Source organism: Cervus elaphus, chromosome 12, assembly GCF_910594005.1.
Source record: "Cervus elaphus chromosome 12, mCerEla1.1, whole genome shotgun sequence".
In the NCBI taxonomy this organism is placed as follows: domain Eukaryota; kingdom Metazoa; phylum Chordata; class Mammalia; order Artiodactyla; family Cervidae; genus Cervus; species Cervus elaphus.
In genome coordinates, this window is record NC_057826.1 from 15,912,718 (window position 1) to 15,931,133 (window position 18,416).

Here is an 18,416-nt window from a genome sequence, read left to right on the forward strand (position 1 = left end):
GGAAGACTCCGGGGCACAGCTGGCTCTTCTGCTTAACCCTAAACGACGACTTTACACACACCTTTGGGATCTGGAAACAGCAAGATGCACAGAAACGTCAGGTCTCTTGTCTCACATGCCCAGCTTCAGCGCACCCCAGGCACATGCGCATCTTACCATAGGTGATGACGAGACACACGTGCGTCTTACCGTAGGTGATGACTAGCAGCACAAAGTTGAGGTTTTTGAAGAGTCGGATGATGGAACTTAAGTACGAAGCATCAGTGGACGCCAAGGCATAGCTCAGGGACTGGGCCCTGCTGGGGGGATGTTTAGGCTTCTCTTTGAATACTGAAAGGAAAAAAAAATAAACAAACAGAGAGATCATTGCAAATCCCTTGGTCCTACTCCTGCAGAGCTGACACATAGGATGAGAGTTGGCTCCCTCATCTGTGAAGGGGGCTCAGATGCCAAAAGGAAATATTAATTCTTTGATTAAATCCTTTATAACCTGCTTTCTTGAAGCTGCATCTCACTGTCTGTGGCTGAGGGGCTGGTCCTTTGACTACTTTTTCTTAATGACCTTTGGACAGCTGCGATCATTGGACTTTCCAGGCAGGGCTCAAGGATAAAGGAGTCCTGTAATAAATGGCAAATACCAAGTGGCAGAGCACTGAAAAATCCCAAAGTAACCAGTGGACAGAAAGGAAGTGAGAACTGAGGCTCGGGGATTAGTGAGCTCAGATGAGGATTCAGCCCCAGAGCTCCTCCCAGGGAAGGGCTGGGCTGCCCATGCTGAGCACAGAGCCTGGCACATGCTGCCAATAAACACTCCCTGAAAAGGGAAACGGTCTGCTCCTATTGGAGAGACCTTGAATCCATCCCTAATTTCTCAGAGTGGGAATCAGACATCTGCCTCCTGAGAAACCAGAGGACTAACACATGCTCCTGCAGGACTGGGCCTCTGATAGGAAGGACCGGGGAGGGACAGTGGGAAAACCATTTTCTTTATGTTCTGATTTCAGTACAGATGGTACAATCCACTTCACTGCACTGACTGCTGTTCAGTTCTCTGAGGGCCACATCAGTTTAACCAGCGGCCTGCTTAAATCGATCCCCCAGCTAAAGCACCATCTTTAGCCCCAGCCTCCATAAGAATGCTCCTGAAAGGTCAGGAGATGGTCTCCAGTTAGAGGAAGCTTTGGAAATGAGGTTTACTCTCTTGAACATCAAAGGTCTTCCCGCTCCACCCAGATAAATCTCCAGCCCAGACTTCAGAGCCTTTCTTCTTCCTTTCCGGAAATAGTCCTGGCCAACTTCCCCCACCCCCTGGGAACCTCTCAATCATTGTCTGACCTGTTCACCTCCCCTTCTATCAGGGGAAAGAAATCAAGGCAAGAGGTGTTTTTTTTTTTTTTTTTTTTTTAATCTTGGCAACAATAGCTGTTTGTTCAAGGATTGGGCAACCACAAGCCACAATTTGGATAAGATTTTTCAGTTCTTTATTCAGTGAGCAATGGTCAGTGCTTACAAGTAAAATGTAAAGCGAAGAAAGGTCCCACCTCCAGGATCTCTGCCAAGGACCAGGCCCTCACGTGCTATAAACACAAGAATTTGGAGCTGAGCAAGCACATTATAATTTGAAACTTCAAGGCTGTCTGAGGATGTTCTTTCCTGTTCTCAACCACAGCTTCAAAGGAACACCTTTCTCACCTTTCCAGAAACACCAGCTTCTCCGTCCAAGAGTTTCTGTGAACTCTGAAAAGCCCTTCCTCTCAGTGTGGACCCCAGGGAGGGAATAACACAGTGAGATCAGCTGGATGAGGTCCATGATCATAAAACTGTTTGACTCTGGAGGTGAGGCTGGCAGGCAGGAAGGAAACCTTTAACGTGTATGGTGGAGTTTTCAAATATTAAATGAAAGCTGGTTAACCTTTAAGACAACTGACTCACTGAAAATGAAAACTTCTTTTACACTCTTTATCACAGCCCATCTGATATTATTTATTATCTGAGTAATAAAAGATGATATAAATTATATTAACCAAACATCTCAATGATTAAATATGTATACATGGAGTAATAGTAGTGCTCTGGGATTGGTGCTTGGGATTAACTAATTCTAGGCTAGGTTAATGGTCATCCTTTTGTGTATGCTTTTTTGTATCTTCTAGGTTTTTTCATAATGAGCATTATCCTATACACATTTTTTCAAAACATTTAAAAAATGCGGGCCCCAGGTATTCTCAGGTGAATATATGAGAGTTTTAGTGTTTGTGGGTCAATCCTGTTTTATTTCAGAAGTGTAGATTATGGAGTTAGAAGCTTGGGCTAGAATTCAGTCTCTGCCACTCACTATCTAATCTTGAATAATTTCCTTATCTCCTCTTAAGTCACTGATTTCTCTTGGTTAAGAGACACTGATACTAGGAACTCCCCCACTGGAGTCAGTGAGATCAGGTACACTCAGCACAGGGCCTGTGATATCATAAGCACTCAGCAGAGTTGCATCAAGTGGATCAAGGCTGCCCATTAATTCTAATAAGGTCATACTGAGAAACTGGTAATTAGAACTAACTTTGACTGAGCAGCTGACAAAGCACCCAGGACCAGTTAACATTGTATGGGCAGCAACTACTCTGGCTAAAACATTTGAAGACCATTGGAAGCTTGGCTTCCAGTTTCTATAGACATGTTTTATAAAATACGTGATACCTAGAATGGTGTTCTAGGGCCATATTCACAAGGTTCTCACCCAAGTCAGCAGGACCTCCCTGCCTCCCCACCCACCATGGGTCTATTAATGACCTTACCAATGATGACAAGGATGAAAAGCAGAGTGGCCACACCTGCTATTATGTAGAACATGATGCTGATGTGGTAGGCAAGCTTGTCCTGGTCTTTGATGTTGGGTACCAAGACAGGAGGGACCAAGAACCCAATGGCAATTCCAAGCTATAGAAGACAGAGACAATCAATTGTAGTATCAATAGCCAAGAGGCACACATTTAAGAGACTCCTAATAAGAAACAATCCTCAACTTCCAGTCCTTAAAACCCAAACAGGGGTGGTTTCCCCACTCAAGACACCAGAGATCTTTCTTTTGATTGATAGCTCAACTCATACATACCCTTGACCACTATCATTATCAATGGTGGTTTAGTTGCCAAGTCGTGTCCAACTCTTGGAATCTCATGGACTGTAACCTGCCAGGCTCCTTTGTCCATGGGATTCTCCAAGCAAGAATACTGGAGTGGGTTGCCTTTTCCTTCGCCAAGGGAACTTCCTGGCCCAGGAATCGAACTTGGGTCTCCTGCATTGCAGGCAGATTCTTTACTGACTGAGCTATGAGGGAACCACTGAAAAAGATTATAGCTGGGCTCTCATTGCAGGCCATTTTTTTTTTTCTAACAACAAATTAATGAAGAAGAATTTTTTATACTCCCATCTCTATGGTAAAGTAAAACAATGCTAGTTTTGCTTTTGGTTCCAGTTAAATTCTGGATTTCACTGAATCTGTTAACCTGTAGCTGAAAGGCCAGTTGAGGGATAAATTCTATACACTACAACCCCAAGAACTTGTATTCAGTGAGAGATGGAAGCCAAACATTGTGACCACACTGACAAACGTAAATGCTTAAGTTCACTCTGTAACTTTGTCATTTAGAAAGCATCTGTGGTGCTCACTTCGGCAGCACATATACTAAATTGGAACGATACAGAGAAGATTAGCATGGCCCCTGCACAAGGATGATATGCAAATTCGTGAAGCGTTCCATATTTTTAGGACATGGAAGCAACCTAGATGCCCATCAGCAGACGAATGGATAAGAAAGCTGTGGTACATATATACACAATGGATATTACTCGGCCATTAAAAAGAATACATTTGAATCAGTTCTAATGAGGTGGATAAAACTGGAGCCCATTATACAGAGTGAAGTAAGCCAGAAAGACAAACACCAGTACAGTATACTAACACATATATATGGAATTTAGAAAGATGGTAACGATAACCCTATACGCAAGACAGAAAAAGAGACACAGATGTATAGAACAAACTTTTGGACTCTATGGGAGAAGGCAAGGGTGGGATGACCTGAGAGAACAGCATCAAAACATGTATATTATCAAATGTGAAACAGATCGCCAGTCCAGGTTGGATACATGAGACAAGTGCTCGGGGCTGGTGCACTGGGAAGACCCAGAGGGAGGGGATGGGGAGGGAGGTGGGAGGGGGGTTCAGGATGGGGAACACATGTAAATCCATGGCTGATTCATGACAATGTATGGCAAAAACCACTACAATAGTGTAAAGTAATTAGCCTCCAACTAATAAAAATAAATGGAAAAAAAAAAAACCAAGAAAGCATCTGTGGTGTGAATTCACACAACTGCGTAAATTTATATACACGGGACATAGGCACATGCAAACTGGCTATAAATACACACACACACACACACACACACACACACTCACACACACACACTCACATACCCCAAAAATTAAAACATCTCATATCAGCACTGCAGTTCTAACTTCAGGGACCTAACAGTTGGGTATTTCTGACAGCAGAAACACCATGATTCAGGAGTGACCAGCTGTGATACAATGCCCCAAACCCTTCTGCCACATGAAATACCAAGGTGGAAATTGGAACGTAGCCTGAAAACTCATGCAAGATTCAAATTCTAGAATTGAGAGAAGCTAAGTCTTTTGTGTTAAGGTTATTGAAATTGACAGCAACAGCAGGTAGAAAAGCAATTTGCTTTCAGGACAATTATAACATCATTAGCTGCCAATGTGCTCATCATCCCAATTGGTTTTCTAGCCGGTCAATTACAGCCACTCAAGGCAGTCACTAGTGATTCTTAGCTCTGAAATAGTCTCAAAAGTCACCATCAACAGGTTCAGAGTAGCATTCTTCCAGTGTATACTGTATACAATCAACAAGTCAAACTGATCTTTAAAACATCTGCTTTTTGAAATGTATTCTGCTAGATTTTGCAGGGAGTACAGACATGTATATGGCAGAGTACTTCAAGGAGCTTTATAATCTAATGGGGGCAGGGAGAATTAAAAGAAAGATACAAAAGGTAACACAAATGGAGATATTTGTGGGTTGAAATGATTGAACAATAGTTCCAGAGTGCCTTTATCATCCTCTCTTAGAAACCCATTATTAGAGGACCAAATAGAGGTTTAGCGACTTGTTCAGGGTCACACAGAGTCGAGAAACCAGATCTCCTGGTGTCTCTAAGAAGTGCCTCCTTCATGGGGCCTAGATTGCCCTTCAGGGCTAAAAGTCAGAGAAAAGTCCAAGCGAGCAGGCTCCTCCATGAGAGAAGGTATTTCATGTCCTTAGAGCTTTATCTGATCCTCACTTACATTAATCTATCAGAATTGAGTCCCGCTTCTTAACTGCTGGTCTCCAAGACGTTGAGGGTAAAAACCAGCCAAAGATAGAGGGGCAATGTACCCTTCACAGCTGGGAAGGTGGGCCACTGCACATCCTCTCTGGTTTCCTAAGCACTTTGAAGTTGCACATCTAGCGGTTAAACAGGATGCCAGAGGGTTCCTTTTGCACAAAGGAGGGAAGATATGGGACATCACTCAAGGTTCTGGGATTCTGTCATTCTCAAAGGACCCTGATGGAGGGGGATCTAATGCCCAGTGATCTTCTACCTCGAGAGGGAGGTCCTCCCAGCTGGGTCCACGCTGCACACTTGAACCCTCAGAGGCCCCACTCCATCCTCTGTCCACACTCTGTCCACACTCTAAGCCTGAATGAGTGCTTTTCCAGACTCAGGATGGGGCAATCGGCTTAAAGGCCCGAGGCAGCCCTGGCCAGGTGGCAAGTCTGTCCCACAGGGACCTTTCTCCAGGAGGATGTTGGCTTTGGCGGTACTTTCATGCCCTGGGTGAAAATTAAAACACAGGGATTGCACTGCAAGCTGCTGCCACTTCTGTTTTTCAGAACGTACTTTTTCCAGCTTCTTGAAAGCCGTGCTCAGTGAGCGTGCAGAGCTCTACACCCAGCTCCTAGATCCCGAGTCTGTCCCTTAGCAGGAACTCAGTCATGTTGGCTGGCTGGGTGGATGGACAAATGGATATTGGTAGAAGGTCTTATCTACACAAAGCTGGTAGAATCACACAGGTCTGCCCACTAATGACCATGTTCTTTCTACAAACCATGCTGTACTTCCAGGTAAGGGAAGAAAATGGGTGCGGGATTCAGGGGTTGGGAAGAGGATAGGATGCCAACCAGCTTTTGAGCATCTACTAGGCATGGGGCATGTAATATAGCTTATCTTTTTCACTTAGTCCACGAGCTCTTAAAACAAAGACAAAAATGAGAAAAACTGGTCAATACCCAGCCAACATCACACTGGCTGGTAGCATACGAGTTGGGCTCCCAAACCAGTTCTGTCTGACTCTGGGCCCCAGCTCACCTCCTGCCTCCCAGGAAATGTTGCTGGTGTGACATCAGTCAACACAGGAGCCTATATTTTCACTCCTTTGAGTTCTGTCACACATTCGATAGGACACCACCAGGGTAAAAACCAGAGACCTGCAGCCCAAGTGAGGCCAAGAAAAATGTGAAGAGTTGAGAGAACGCTGCTCCCAAGGGTAGGAGCCTCATCCTTTCCACGCTCACAAAGAAAGCAAAGCTCACACCATGAATGTAAAGGATTAAAAGTCACTGCTTAAAAAAAAAAAAAAAAATCACTGCTAACTGGTTCTGACTTGCCCTTTGCCCCAGCATTTGTTCTAGTTTTATCCTCCTTAACCAAATAGTCATGGGCAAAGTACACAACACACAGACAAACCCAGTCACAGTCTCCACCCTTCAGAGCCCAGGAGCCTAAATACAATGGTGCACTTTCCTCCAAAACAAGACGTATAATCCAAATGGGGTGAATGAAGGGTGGAATGCAGACTGGGAAGATACTCTATTTTTATCTTTGATTTGATTTTGCCCTTTCTGCAAACGCAAGGATGACATCTAAACACTGTTGCCAGAGCTGCGATCACGAGCATTTGCAGAGCACATGTCCCAGTTAAACACGCCTGTGCAGCCTGAGGGCTTCGGGTGACAGGAGGAAGCCATACTTGCGTCATGCATCACTTGTCATTCTGGCTCACACACTTGGCAGAGCAAAAATTAATCCAGAAACCGCAAGGCTGCATCTGGGGTAAGATGTCCACACTTAACCCACTACACAGCACAGCACAACACGTGTTATGTTTGCTGAGACCCACAGAACCACTGTCCTCATCACCATCCACACGGGGCACTCAGAAAAGCCCCAAGTCAGACTGAAGCAGAACCCAGGCACAAAGCCGCCCCCCAAAGCTACCTGGTCATGAACATGCCCAGACCATCCGAGGAAGACCCTGGGGCTTTCGCAAAAGGCAGGGGGCTCTGTGTCAACACCACGGTGAGGGCTCAGTCCTACCGGAACCAGGACAGACCACTGAGCCCCATCTGAACCCTCTGCCAGGGTCGCAGGCACCTCATCCTCCAGACCCAGGTATTGGCCAGGAGGGGGCCGCTCCTCTTGGTAGGAGGCAACCGCGTCAGCAAGCAGGTTCTCACCCACCGAACCTCATTCCTCCTCCGCCCATTCTTCCCCCAGGCAGATCGGCTGATCAGAGAAAGCCGGGCCCACTCTCAGCCCCACGGCTAGGCCCCCACTACCTCATTCCTTCCCTTTGGCCACAGTCACCAGATAAGGACAACATATCTCTTGGATTTCAGGGCTCCCTAGGACCAAGGATCAGAAATGTCCCCTTACTGGGTCAGCAGTTTCCCTGAAGCAGAAGCCCCGGGCTTGAAGGCTCCTTTCCAACTTGTTCTCCTTATGTCCTCACCAGGCATCACCTTGCTCCTCAAGGAGCTCACACCCATGAGGTTCATTTTAAGAGAACATTGTTCATTTCAAAGCAAACCTCTCCCCGTTCCTCCTTTCTACCCCAGTATCCCTCTGACTTGTCATCACTCTATACAGAGGTTAAGGGCTTAGGCTCTGGAGTCAGAAGGGTCTGAGTTCACACCCGAGCTCTGCCAGTCACTAGAAGGCTGACGTTGACATGTTATTTCCCTTCATTTTGCCTGTTTCCCAGCCCACAGGAAGGTACTGTACTGCCTAGTTCATACCCTCGAGCTCAGGGGGTTGCTCTGAGGACTAGTGGGCCCATCTGAATGGACTTCCCAGCAGGATGCTTTATGTCGGGAGGCTTCACTCCCTTCCCACCCGCCACGCTCTCCCATAGCACGGGCGACAGGCCTGGGAGGAGAGGACACCTGGACAAATGAGATGTGCTCGGTTGACCGATGCAGCCCCTCAGCCACCTGCCCTGGTTCTCCTCCTCATCCTTCTCTGCTCCTTCTCTCTGCCTCTCTCATCTCTTGGTTGCCCTGGCCTCTACCTTCTCACATCCACGCTGTCCAGACCCTCCCCAGCCTCCCTGGGATGCCCACTTGGCCTCTGTGTCCCTTTTAGGTGATGTGACCTCTCCCCCACCAGCCTACACAGTGTGTTCAGGGGCACCTTTCTCAGCACTGTTCTGATCACGGGGTCCAGCTCAAGGACCCTCAAGGAGCCAGCCCTCTCCCAGGGAGGACCACATCCACACACCCCTCAGCCTGATATTCTTGTCTTTCTTCACCTCCAGTCTCATTTCCATCTGCTTCTCTGGGTGTCCACTGATCGGATGATTCACAGGTCCAACCCTTCATCATCTCTATCCCAGCAGATTCATTGCTTGCAAGGGTCTCCCTCCTTGAACCTTTTAGAGCCCATCTCACCCTCAGCTCCTTCTCTGAGTCCTTGATTATTTCAGGGAGGCCTGACTTCCTTGACCTAACCCCTTGAGTCCTTTAAATTTCACTCTTTCTTCTGACATTAGTCTGCTGCCTGGTAAATAGGACAGGGGTTTATTCGATAAATGGGCATTAAATGAAAGGCCTGCAGTTTACTGGAATGTCAGGAAACATCACTTCCTTTCCATACTAGCTGTGAACCCAGACCTGGGGAATGATGTGGCTGGAAACTTAAAACTGTCTAGACAAGGCTCTTAGAGAAAGTGTGGTTTTAAAAAGAACATAGTTGAAGGTTTCTTTTAAACCAGCACCACATGAAAGATAAATCTGTATTCAATCTAGATTTCCATACACCAGGTTTACTTAAAGCTGATCCACCCCTACGAGCAATCTTAAAGCACACAGCACGATGTCACCCCCACAAGGCTGTTTTTATGCGATGGGTGACCATGAACAGGTGTGTATCTACACATGTCTATATACATTAGTGATGATCTTAATGATCTATTAATCATTACAGATTAATCAGAAACTAAAGGTCACGGAGAACAACAGTTGAGAAGAACATACATAGACAAACATACGAAAATGTTCTTTCATAAAGGGTCATTTAAGTCCATATAGAGTTTAGGGGCACTAAAGTGAAAGTGTTAGCTGTTCAGTTGTGTCCGACTCTTTGCCACCCTATGGACTGTAGCCCGGCAGGCTCCTCTATCCATGGAATTTTCCAGGCAAGAATACTGGAGTGGGCTGCCATTTCTTTCTTCAGGGAATCTTCCTGGAGATTGAACCCGGGCCTCCCACACTGCAGGCAGATTCTTTACCATCTGAGCCACTAGGGAAGCACCACAAGGTGCTTCAAAAAGCAGTATGTCGAATTTCCATCCCTTACACACAGACCCACCCACTCCTGGGCTGCATATCTGGACTCTGGTACCGCAGACATGGACAGCAGGGCCACCCACAGGGAGGCCACCACTACACCCTGTCTGGGCAAAATCCAGAAGTGACTTCAACACTCAAGGTCCATCCCTACACACTGCTGTGTGCATTTAAACACCAGAAAGTGGTGCTGCTGAGGCAGGTCGGCACACTCAATACAAAATTCTGCTACTATTAATACCTCTCTCTCCCCCTGGCCAGCGTCACTCAGACCATTGTTTACACCTTAGTGAAAACACTGCACCTCAGTGATCAAGACATAACTAATCTGGGCAAAATGACGCACAGGAAAGGCTCCGGGTCCCCAGGGCGGGACGGCACACTGCAGGAAAGCCACCTTTGAATGTGACAGGCTCAGAGGCGGTCCTGGGATTGAGTCTTGGATGCCCCAGAAAGGAGCGAGGCGGCTGCTGGGCACTGAAACGCTGAACTCGAACAACGGTTTAATCGTGAGGACGAGCCACCCAGGACCAGCTGGCAGCTCCTAGGAACACATCACAGTCAGCAATAATGTGCAAGCAAAGCCTGTTCACATGAATGTATTTTTGAAATTCCCAAATCCAAGCCCCTGGCTTCTTTGGCAAAAGCCAACTCGGGATTAAGGATGGAGCAGACCTTCAGGAACGAAAACAGTCTCATTGATTTGGGGACAAATCGCCCATGAAAGAGGTTTATGGATTTAAAAGGCTAAGCTTAGGTCCCTAAGAACTTGGGAAGCAGTCACAGCTGGTCAGACTCTAGACTCCCTTAGAGTCCCCTCCCCTCATCACAGGGTCTGTCTTCAAGTCTGTGATTGCGCTGGTGGCTTACATAACCTGGACACTCTTGGATTTCCTCAGTCCCTCAGGTGGCGCTAGTGATAAAGAACCCACCTGCCAATGTAGGAGAAGTAAGAGATATGGGTTTGATCCCTGGGTCAGGAAGATCCCCTGGAGGAGGGCATGGTAACCTACTCCAGTATTCTTGTCTGGAGAATCCCATGGACAGAGGAGCCTAGCAGGCAACGAGTCAGACACGACTAAAGCAACTTAGCAGGCACTTGAGGAAAAGAGGTTAGGTGAAGGCAGGAGGAGCACCAGGGCAACCAGGACGGCCTGTAAGACTTGCCTCCCAGGGAAGGTCAGAAACTCCATCAAGGCTGGCTGACTGTGCTCGCCACGCCACAGCTGCCGGCCTAGGTGCCACTAAATACTGTACATGTATGCACACACACCCTCTTTTAATCCCTACTTTTTGTTGTTGTTTTGCTTTTTATGCTGTTTTGGCTGGGCTGGGTTTTCGTTGTGGTGTGTAGGCTTAGTTGCCCCATGGCATGTAGGATCCTAGTTTCCTGACCAGGGATCGAATGTGTTCCTTGTAGTGGAAGGCGGATTCTTAACCACTCAACCACCAAGGAAGTCCCCAAATCTCTCTCTTTTTTTTTTTTTCAAATCTCTTTTTTAAAATTGAGAAAACTAGCATTTAAGTAGCTTGTCCAAGGTCAAACAACAGCAAGTGTTCTATGCCAGGCTTCAAGTTCAGGTCATGGCTACTAGAGTCCGTAGCCTTAACCATTTGGCTGAACATTCCAGTCCTAGCTGTTAACTCAAAGCAGAAGGAAGGAAATAAATAAACACATAATGAGCACCCACTGTGTGCTAGCCAGTTGCTAAAGGATTTTTCATGCTATTTCATTTAATTCCTTACAAAAACTCCCTAAAATCGGCAAGATTATCTCTGGTTTGGTTTTTATAGAGGAGGACACTATAACTTGCCCAAGGTCACCCAGCTTCTAAAGGCAGAACTGAGATGCAAGCCCATGGCAATCTGATTCCAAGTCCCTTGATGAACTGGGCAAATTTCATGGAAGTCACTGCCTCAGAGACCTGATAACATCTCTAGTCTTACAGGTGCGATGCTATCATTCAAGCACCTCCCATGAGTCTAGCTATTGGAGGAAGCAATCAGGAGATGTGGTTCCAGCTACAGTCTGACTGTTGACCACTTAGTCAACCCCAATGGGGTTTCTTGTTCTCATATGCTTGACTTCTGATTGTCTTCCATGTAGGTTATTTGTCATCTCTCCAGCTAGATTTTAGCACCATGAGGACAGGGACATTGACAAACCTTTCTTTGTGTGACCCCTCCCCATACCACGCCCAGTACTCTGCCAAGAACAGAGACGAGGCTCAGGAAATATCTTCTGAACAGAGAAGACTTTCAGAACTCCAGAACTCAAGCCTAAATCAAGTATTGCCAGTCTCTGATATAGCAAAGAAGCTGGGCAGAGTAGCAATTTGCTGAACTGCAAGAGTTGACCACCAAAAGAAAGCAGATGCAAGGTGGAAAGACACAGGGAAGACCCCCAATTTGGAGCTCCCCAAGATCAGACACGGGGGGGGGGCTCCCTGGAATGTAGGCTGATCAACCACCCACCCTTAAACCTACACTTAAGATTTACTGAACACCCACTGATATGAAGCACCACACTAAAAGGTAAGGGAGGAGATAAATGCAAGACGAAGAGTACTACCAAGCTTCTAAGTAGCCAACACACCTTGGTCTTGCCCTACAGCTTTGGGGATGGGTTTCCTCCTCATTATTGGCAGAGGGCAGGTAGCAGAGGTACCCTGGGCTCTAAACAGGGAAGGTGCTAAGTTTAGGGGAGGGGTCTGAGTTCTACAGGGAAATTCTGATTAATTTTTTTGACAAAGGGTTTAATTTTTTTTTTTTAAGCTCAGCTTCATATTTGTGCTGCTTTCAGTCATCACCTCCGGAGGCTCCTGGAGCATACACGCCTCCTTTTAAGGGTAGGTGTTCCTCCTGAAATTGTGCTTGTGGTGACATCAGCAAAGGCTCAGTCCTGGTCTAGATGAGAGCAGCCTTTGCCCCCACTTTCCAGCCTCTGCTCCCCTTTCCCCAAGTGCCCGACTCATGGCTGACTTCTCCACCCAAAGGTCCCTCTCATGACAGAGTGGACAGCCAATGACCACAGGCTCCTAGAACTTCCCCAGTGACTCAGTTGGGGACGAGGAAAGAAAAGGGACATCTTTCTAACCACCAGGCCAGGAAAGGCGCAGATGCAGACCTCACTTTCTCCAACTCTTGGAGAAAATAAAAAGCTCCATTGAGATGCTTTGGCACTTCCACCAACCCCCAACCAGATGCCAGCCCGCAGCAGCCAACAGTTGAACTCACATGTCTTGTGTGCTGTTCCCATGCTCAACCTCACCACTCCCTGCTGGCGACAGATGGTGAAATAGCTCAAAGCAGAAGAACTGTTTCCTTTGTCTGATATGTCACATGCGGTCATTCCTGAAAGCAGCTCATGTGACCGTGTGTGCATGCTTAGTCGCTCAATCATGTCTGACTCTGCGACCCCATTAGCCCGCCAGGCTCCTCTGTCTATGGAATTCTCTTGGCAAGAATACTGGAGTGGGTTGCCATACCCTCCTCCAGGGGATCTTCCCAGGGATCAAACCCGGGTCTTCTGCATGGCAGGCAGATTCTTCACCAGCTGAGCTGCCAGGGAAGCCCCTCATGTGACCATACATGTTTCTAATACTCCCAAGTTTTCTTCCGAGTCTGATTGGGCTTTCTTGGTTGAAAGACCACCACTTCTGACTTTCAGAGGTGAAACTCAGATCAGAGGGCTTACTCACAGGCAGGCCCTGGAAGAGTGGTTTCTTAAAAGGCTGCCACGAACCAGACCCAGTTCCTCCCATTTCAGGTTGAGCCTCCAGAAAGAGACAGGCTGGGCCCTAGGTAGTTTTTCCCTAAGATGCCAACTTCATTAAGCCCTGCCTCATGGTCCCAGAGAGATCTGGAAAGAAAAAGAAATCTAAACCTTGCACCAGAAAAACTATTAATTACCCATATCTACCACCATCCCTGGAAAGCAATGCCATGAGTTCTGGCCTGGGATTTAGGGAGTTACCCAGCTCCCCTCCTACTTGGCCCAACGCTTCCACCACCAGTCACTCCATCAAGCTTAGAGTCTAATCCCTCTTCTCTCAGATGTGAATTCAGGAACTTTTCTTTTCTATTGCTAAAGTCCATGGGGTCTCAAAGAGTCGGACACAACTGAGTGACTGAACAACAACAACTCTTTCCTCAGAGCTCAGAATGTGGGTTGGCACAGAGTAGACATTCAAGAAATATTTGTTCAGTCAGTAAATAAAGGCTGTGGTGCATTGTCTCAAAGAAACCATAGCTCCCAAGAACTGACATAAAGGTCAGAGTGCTTGGCCCTATAAATGGAGAGTATAGCCCTTAATGGGCTTCCTGGGTGGCGCTAGTGGTAAAGAACCCGCCTGCTAATGTAGGAGATGTAAGAGATGTGGGTTCAATTCCTGGGTCAGGAAGATCCCCTGGAGGAGGGCATGGCAATTTACTCCAGTATCGTTGCCTGGAGAATCCCATGGACGGAGGAGCCTGGTGGGCTACAATTTATAGGGTTTTAAAGAGTCAGACACCACCGAAGAGACTTAGCACACATACACAAAGGCCTTATGGCTTCCCAGGTGGCTCAGTGGTAAAGAATCTGCCTGCCAAGAAGGAGACATGAGTTCAGTCCCCGGGCTGGGAAGATCTCCTGGAGAAGGAAATGGCAACCTGTTCTAGTATTCTTGTTCGGGAAATTCCATGGATGGAGGTGCCTGGCACGCTACAGTCCATAGGGTCACAAAGAGTCAGACATAACTTAACAACAAACCAACCAGCCAATGTAACCCTTCATCCAAGGTTGTACCACATGAGACAGACAGCCAAGGGGGTTAGAGCCTTCATTCACTGACTCTCATTTGTCACATTACCTGTGGTCTGTCAACTGGGGAAACACCCAGAGGCTGGCCGGACTGGATGCAATCCAGTATAAACAGAATTCAAAGAGAAACAAGGACTGATGGCCAGGAGCCTGTGTCAGTTACTTGCAAGGGACAGAGATCTGGCCCACAGTGGGGATGCCCTAGTAAAGGATGTAGATTTTTGTGGAATAGCATGAGAATATAAGGTTAGCACTCCTGGGACAGATGATGGGGTCCTCTGTTCCCCAAGGAGAGACAGAAGAATTTTAGAGAGAGAAAAGTCAATTATCACAGCCACAAAGATGGTCTGAGCCCCACCAGTCCTCACTTGTCACCATGGATCAACATCACCCTTAGGTGGTTGTTGGTGGTGGTTTGGTCATTCAGTCGTGTCTGACTCTTTGTGACCCCATAGACTGTAGTCCACCAGGCTTCTCTGTCCATGGGATTTCCTGGGTAAGAACACCAGAGTAGGTTGCCATTTCCTTTTCCAGGGAATCTTCCTGACCCAGGGATCAAACTCAGGTCTTCTGCATTGCAGGCAGATTATTTACCGACTGAGCCACCAGGAAAGCCCAGCTGTAAGGGGCCTGGGAGAAAATGTGGTAACCCCAGGACCACTAGGCCCTGAGGAGAAGACATCTTACCCCCGGGACCCGTCTCCTGAGAGTGAGGACTAAGTCAGCTCTGTGTTCTGCCACAGCCGCTACTGCCTACATTGAAGACAGGAGCCATCCAGGGCATACAGAGATTGAAAAGCTGCTTTGTGCCAACCCCTGGCAAAAGGCCCTTCTTGGGATCAAAAGGAGTTAGAATGGTCCATAGGACCTCAGGAGCTGCATCATCACTCAAGTCAAAAAGACCAAATCAGCAGGGATGCTCTGGAACCCAGGAGCTGTGGGAGAGGCCCCGACAACCAGAATGACTGGAACTTTTTCTGAAATCAACAGCTGACTGTAAAATCAAGAATGGCAAGCCCTGTAAACCAAGGGTGTGGCCCCTAATCCAAGGTGGCTCTTTACCAGGTGGCCAGGACCTGATCTATATACAGAAAGCCTTTTACTTTCTAAGTGTCATGGCAAGTCTAGAGACTTTTTTTAAGGGCACTTAAGGGGCTTCCCTGATAGCTCAGTTGGTAAAGAATCTGCCTGCAATGCAGGGGACACCGGTTCAATTCCTGCGTCAGGAACATGCCCCGGAGAAGGGATAGGCTACCCACTCCGTATTCTTGGGCTTCCCTTGTGGCTCAGTTGGTAAAGAATCCGCCTACAATGTGGGAGACCTGGGTTTGATCCCTAGGTTGGGAAGACCCCCTGAAGAAGGCAAAGGCTTCCCACTCCAGTATTCTGGCTTGGAGAATTCCATGGACTGTATAAGTCCATGGGATCACAAAGAGTCAGGCACAACTGAGCGACTTTCACTTTCACTTTCAAAAGCCCACATTTGCACAGAATTTCACAGTTTTCAAGGCACCTGCACATCCAGCATACAAACAGCATCAAAACCATCCAGTGAGGTGAGCAGCAGGAAGCCCACAGCACAGACTGAGACACAGCGCCCTGGGAGAGGCCCATCCTTCTCTCCATCTCATAACTGAGTTGGCTCAACTTGCTGAAGTCACAGAGCTGATCAGCAGTGAGGTAACATCACGACTTCTGTTGGTCCACTCCCAGCCCTGCTCTCTTCCCACAGAACCTCGCTGAGCCAGGCTTCAAGCAGCCACACAACCCAGGAACACGTGGTCTGAGACCCAAGATAAGCCAGGGACCAATGGGGTCCTTTGCAACGGGGTTTGTTACATAACTAAGGAATGTGTTTGGGTCATTATAGAATGGCTAACAATTACTCTGTACCTCTTATCAAAGTTCTTTCTAGGGGCGTCCCTGGTGGTCCAGTGGCTAAGAGCCCATGTTCCCAATATAGGGGGGCCTGGATTCAATCCCTGGTCAGGGAACTAGATCCCACATGCCCCAACTAAGACCTGAAACAGCCAAGTAAATAAATAACTTTTTTCTTAAAGTTCTTTCTGGACAGTGAGTTAAGAGGCAGTACAGTAACTGGAGACAATGTCAATATCTCTGGGTGTCTCTCAACAAAATTACCACGGTGGTCTGATCCCTGCAAACACAACTTCCTTTCCCTCACAGTAGCCTTGAGAGAACCAAACATTTCCAAGGAGGACTGTCATTGTCGTTGTATAGTTGCTCCCTCTTTTTCGATCCCATAGTCTGTAACCCTGCAGGCCCCTTTGTCCGTGGAATTCTCTGGGCGAGAATACTGGAGTGGGTTGCCACTCCCTGCTCCAGGGGATCTTCCTGACCCAGGGATCAAACCTGCATCTCCTGCTTGGCAGGCAGATTCTTTACCACTGAGACACCAGGGAAGCCCTAGGGCTGTCTTTACTCCACAAATAAAGCAAGGCTTTATCAAGATGCCTGTCCCAAGGCTAGAGGCTGAGAATGCCTCTTGGCAGCCAGGTCTTCCCAGGTCTCACCCCTCAAGTCAGCCAGTCTCAAAGAAGGAGGAGCTTCTCCACCTGCCACTCTTCCCAGGACCAGCTTCCAGGGCTGCTGAGGAAGCAGGTGGAGGGGATTTTCTCAGGAGGCCCACTGACACATAAAAAGTGGAAAAGATTAGTAGGAGGGCTGGGCCAAGCTGCATTTTTCCTCCACCCACCACGCCCATGCTCCTGAGGCCCTGGGTGACATGTTGCTCGATGGCAAATATATGCTCTGGAATCTCCCTTCAGCGATGAGAAGACAATGCCCCAAAGATAAAGGGTAAAACCAGAACACCAGTTGTCTATTTTTCCATCTGCATGTTCTCAGTCCCCACCGCATGCCCACCAGGGCCTCTTCTGGCCTGTTTTCTATAAACAAGGTCTTGTGGGGGGTGGCCTATTTCTAGAAGGGTGGTTGGTGATGCCAGCACCAACCTAATGCATCAGTGGAGGGAGTGGACAGGCAGGTCTGCTTAAGTTCCTTCCTGACCTATGGCGTCAGGGAGGAGGATCAGTGAGCAGTATTCCTAGGACAGCTGAGCTGAAAGAAAGGCCTAGACCCAGAGGCACCTGAAGGAGTGCTGCAAACCTGAGTTTGGTGGGCAGGGAGAAGACGATGTGTACTCAGTGACTGTCTGTGGAGGCTCCTCGGGATCAGGAGCTTTCACACCTTGTTGAACTTGGGTGTCCACCTGTGAGGCTGGCTTCCTCCTTACAGATAAGGAAACTGATGCCCCATGAGGGCAGGTGTCCAACCAGAGGCCCCAAAGACAGGGGCTGGCAGAACCGGGCCAGGGTCCCATGGCTCCCATATCAGGAGTTCTCAAATTTCAGGGCGTATCACAGTCCCCGGTGGAGAATTAAAACCACAGATTCTAAAGTCTCACCCTGGAGAGGGTAATTCCTTGGATCTGGCCCCCTAGGCCTGGCAATCTGCACATCTAACAAACATCCTCCCCTTCCCCCTCTGGAGGATGCTGATGCTGGAGATTCATGAAGCTCATTTAGAAACAATGGCCCTTCGCTGCTCTGAGGACTCCCCAGGTGGCGCTAGTGGTAAAGAACCCGCCTGCCAATGCAGGAGACAGAGGAGATAAGGGTTCGATCCTTGGGTCGGGAAGATCCCCTGGAGGAGGGCATGGCAACCCACTCCAGTATCCTTGCCTGGGAAACCCCAAAGACAGATAAGCTTGATGGGCTACGGTCCATAGGGTTACACAGAGCTGAATATGATTGAAGTGACTTAGCACCCCCCAAGGACAGAAATCAAGAGCTAATTCTCAGCTGCTGCCTCCCTTGGAGTCCCAGGCAGGAGCAGATGGTGGGACCATGGCGTGCTCCTGCCTAGCTCCTTGACAGAAAAGAAATGGGCCTCTGAGTTCA

At 47.9% G+C, this 18,416-nt stretch overlaps 1 protein-coding gene and 1 non-coding gene across 5 annotated transcripts in view; one reads left to right on the forward strand and one right to left on the reverse strand.

Moving 5' to 3' along the window:
• LOC122705441 (feline leukemia virus subgroup C receptor-related protein 2) overlaps positions 1–18,416 on the reverse strand; it is a 61,261-nt gene that overhangs the window by 27,735 nt on the left and 15,110 nt on the right. For 3 of the 4 annotated variants that reach the window (XM_043920827.1, XM_043920830.1, XM_043920829.1), the window contains exons 2-3: positions 2,793–2,934; positions 190–330 (exon numbers count right to left, since the gene is read on the reverse strand). In XM_043920827.1, the coding sequence (XP_043776762.1) occupies positions 190–330; positions 2,793–2,934 (283 nt within the window). The remainder of the gene's footprint in view (positions 1–189; positions 331–2,792; positions 2,935–18,416) is intronic. The other variant, XM_043920828.1, reaches the window with a different exon arrangement.
• Positions 3,659–3,764, forward strand: LOC122705955. The gene has a single exon (XR_006344225.1). It is a non-coding gene; the product is annotated as a U6 spliceosomal RNA (small nuclear RNA).